This window comes from Anastrepha obliqua, chromosome 4 (genome assembly GCF_027943255.1).
Source record: "Anastrepha obliqua isolate idAnaObli1 chromosome 4, idAnaObli1_1.0, whole genome shotgun sequence".
Lineage (NCBI taxonomy): Eukaryota > Metazoa > Arthropoda > Insecta > Diptera > Tephritidae > Anastrepha > Anastrepha obliqua.
In genome coordinates, this window is record NC_072895.1 from 123357453 (window position 1) to 123360178 (window position 2726).

The window sequence follows — 2726 nt, forward strand, 5'->3', positions numbered from 1 at the left end:
AGAACAATAGAGTTCCGACCACCATTGTTGGCGCGTAAATAGGATACCGAATAAGTGTTCACTTCGATGGTTAAAACCGATCATTTAAATCAAATTATTGGGTGAGTCCACTTACATTTTTGTTACTTACGATTTTTGATAACAAGGCGGCCACTGCGCATGAATTTTGCCTCGAAATTTAATTTCAAAAACGGGTATTTTTCGCAAATCCATAGTTTTCGTAGAAGATTTGAAATATTTTTGCATTTCCATAATAAGATTTTATTTCACTATAAAGTAATTAAATTATTCTAACAAATACTGGTTACCCAACTTATACTAAAAACAATTGCGAAAAGTTTGAACAGTCAGTTGGCAGTGCTGGCCATCATACACACAAATGTACTTTATGCAGTCCACCGCAGTATTACCGCTTCATATGGCATCAAATAAATTCGTTGGCTTAAATCGACCTTGTCGCTGAAATGTAAAAACAAAACAACATTTTGTAACTTTTCAAAAATGCCAACGCTCGCAACACTTACCCATATTTGTGAGGTGAATAGGAAGTGAGCAACACGTACTCCATAGTCTTGTTCGTCAAACCATCTAGATATTCTATCTGACTACCGAAGTTAGCTAGTAAACGGTACTCCTCACGACCGACGGCAGTTCTGAAAACGTCATTTCAATCAATTGTGAAATATAAACATCTCCACTTCAACTAACCTCACAACTTGAAAGACCTGCTCCTTCAAAGCTCCATACGAAAATCCACCAACTTCTTTGAACGCCTTGAATGCTTCCGTTTGTTTCAAACTGGTCATTCCCTTGTATATGTTCAAGGTGCTACGTGCCACGCCTCGCTGAGTCTGTACATTGAGATATGAGTAGTTAGGATTGACGGGTAGCCAGGTGGAGTTTCCGGTGCTAAATCCAGCATTCTTTGAAGTGTCCCATTGCATTGGAGTACGCTCTGGGTCCCGGAACTCACAACTTATTGTGCAGTCGATGTCTGTATCAGTCATGCCGATCTCATCTCCCTACATTAGAAATAAAATTGGCCACTCGTGACAGGGATTTCCTTAAGTGATTACTAGCACTTACGTAATAAGTAACAGATGTGCCGGGCAATGCATGCCCTAACATCGTCATCAAATCTGTCCTAGTTGTTCCTATGCGTGTGGCTGGGCGACTGTTGTCATGATTCCCTATTACCCAATTGGCTACCTTATGATTCGTCCACATTATATCCATCCATTCTTTGGCGTATTCTTCAACAGTCTGCGCAGTGGAACTTTCTCTTAAGTCAATAAAGTTGAAATTCATTGGCAGTTGAGAACCATTGTAGGTGCCATTGCTGACATAAGTGCTCAAAATCTCAGTAGTGGTATAAGCTTCGGCAATTTGTGGTCTATGGAGAAATGCAATTGATTAATTTATACAAAACTATTAATCTATTGTTTATATATGCCTCACAATGTGTCACCGCCGTGTTTTTGTTGGTATTCATCTAAAAACTCACGCCATTCGTATAATAATTCCAAACTTTCTGGTTGATTCTGCATATAAGGGTTTCCTCGGCCGGACGCCTGATCCGCATCTGGATATGAACCATTTTCATAACGAAATTCAACGAAAAATGGTACTGCATCAATGCGGAAAGCATCCACTCCACGATCAAGCCAAAATTCCAACACCTCGATGAGATGTTCACGCACTATAGGATTGGTGAGATTTAAATCCGGTTGTTTGGCTAGAAACTGATGTAAGTAATACTGTTGGCGTTCTTCAACCCAAGTCCATGCAGAACCACCAAAGACTGATTCCTGTAAGAAGAAATAAAGAGTAATGTTTGGTAAAAGGAAAAATAGCAAACGATAACTAATCTATAGTAGTAACTCACCCAATTACTTGGCTCACTACGCTCGCCCGTTTCTGGATCGATTTTACCATCATGCCATACATAGAAATCTTCGTAACCTTCTTCACGACGTACCGATTTCTGGAACCACTCACACTCATCACTTGAGTGATTTGGAACAAAATCCAATATCATCTTTATACCCAATTTATGCGCCTTTGCAATCATTGCATCAAAATCCTCCATTGTACCAAACAGTTCAGCAACTTTGGTAAAATTAGCTACATCATAACCCATATCTGCCATCGGTGATTCGAAGATAGGCGATAGCCATGCAGCCGTCACACCTATTTCCTTAAGAAATTCCAAGCGAGATGTAATGCCATTCAAATCACCTATGCCATCACCGTCACTGTCCATAAACGATCGAGGATAGATCTGATAGAGTGTGGCCGACTCCCACCAGTCGACTGTGGTGTTCGCAGAAGCGCTAAGAGCACAGAAAACCATAAACGTAAACAAACGTAACGTATCGGAAGCCATGACGGTAAGTACTAACGGACTACTGTTGGCCAAACTTATATTTATACCTCCAGATATATCAAGATTAGAACATTTGTTGCCAGAATAGGGAAATTAAATATTATGACTAAATAGCGAAAATTCCAAAACACTTCACTTTCTGAACTATATTCGTCCGTGTGCGGAGTGATTGTTATCACCACTGAGCATATTGTGCTATAAACTTTGTGAGTAAACATACCTATTTTACCCCTGGACAGCACTTCGCTAAAAATATGTAGATATGTTCAGTGACCCTCGATTTGTATGATAAATGGTTGATTTGATTTGATTTGATTTGATTTGAAAGTTTTAGGAAGTT

The 2726-nt window shown here is 39.5% G+C and overlaps 1 protein-coding gene across 1 annotated transcript; it reads right to left on the bottom strand.

The window, feature by feature from the left end:
- Positions 1-374: 374 nt before the first annotated feature.
- Positions 375-2386, bottom strand: LOC129245109 (maltase A2-like). The gene is made up of 6 exons (XM_054883099.1): positions 1886-2386; positions 1459-1808; positions 1087-1393; positions 709-1022; positions 525-653; positions 375-459 (listed from the first exon to the last, which is right to left on the bottom strand). Exons 1-6 carry the CDS (start codon positions 2384-2386, stop codon positions 387-389), a joined length of 1674 nt encoding a protein of 557 aa, XP_054739074.1. The 3' UTR covers positions 375-386.
- Positions 2387-2726: the final 340 nt, after the last annotated feature.

Bases quoted from the DNA above. Each gene is read 5' to 3' on its own strand.
- LOC129245109 (XM_054883099.1), bottom strand. From the start codon at position 2,386: ATGGCTTCCGATACGTTACGTTTGTTTACGTTTATGGTTTTCTGTGCT. The intron at 1,394-1,458 runs GTGAGGCATATA...ATTTCTCCATAG, and splicing joins AAACACGGCGGTGACACATT to ACCACAAATTGCCGAAGCTT. The intron at 654-708 runs GTTAGTTGAAGT...TGACGTTTTCAG, and splicing joins CAGGTCTTTCAAGTTGTGAG to AACTGCCGTCGGTCGTGAGG.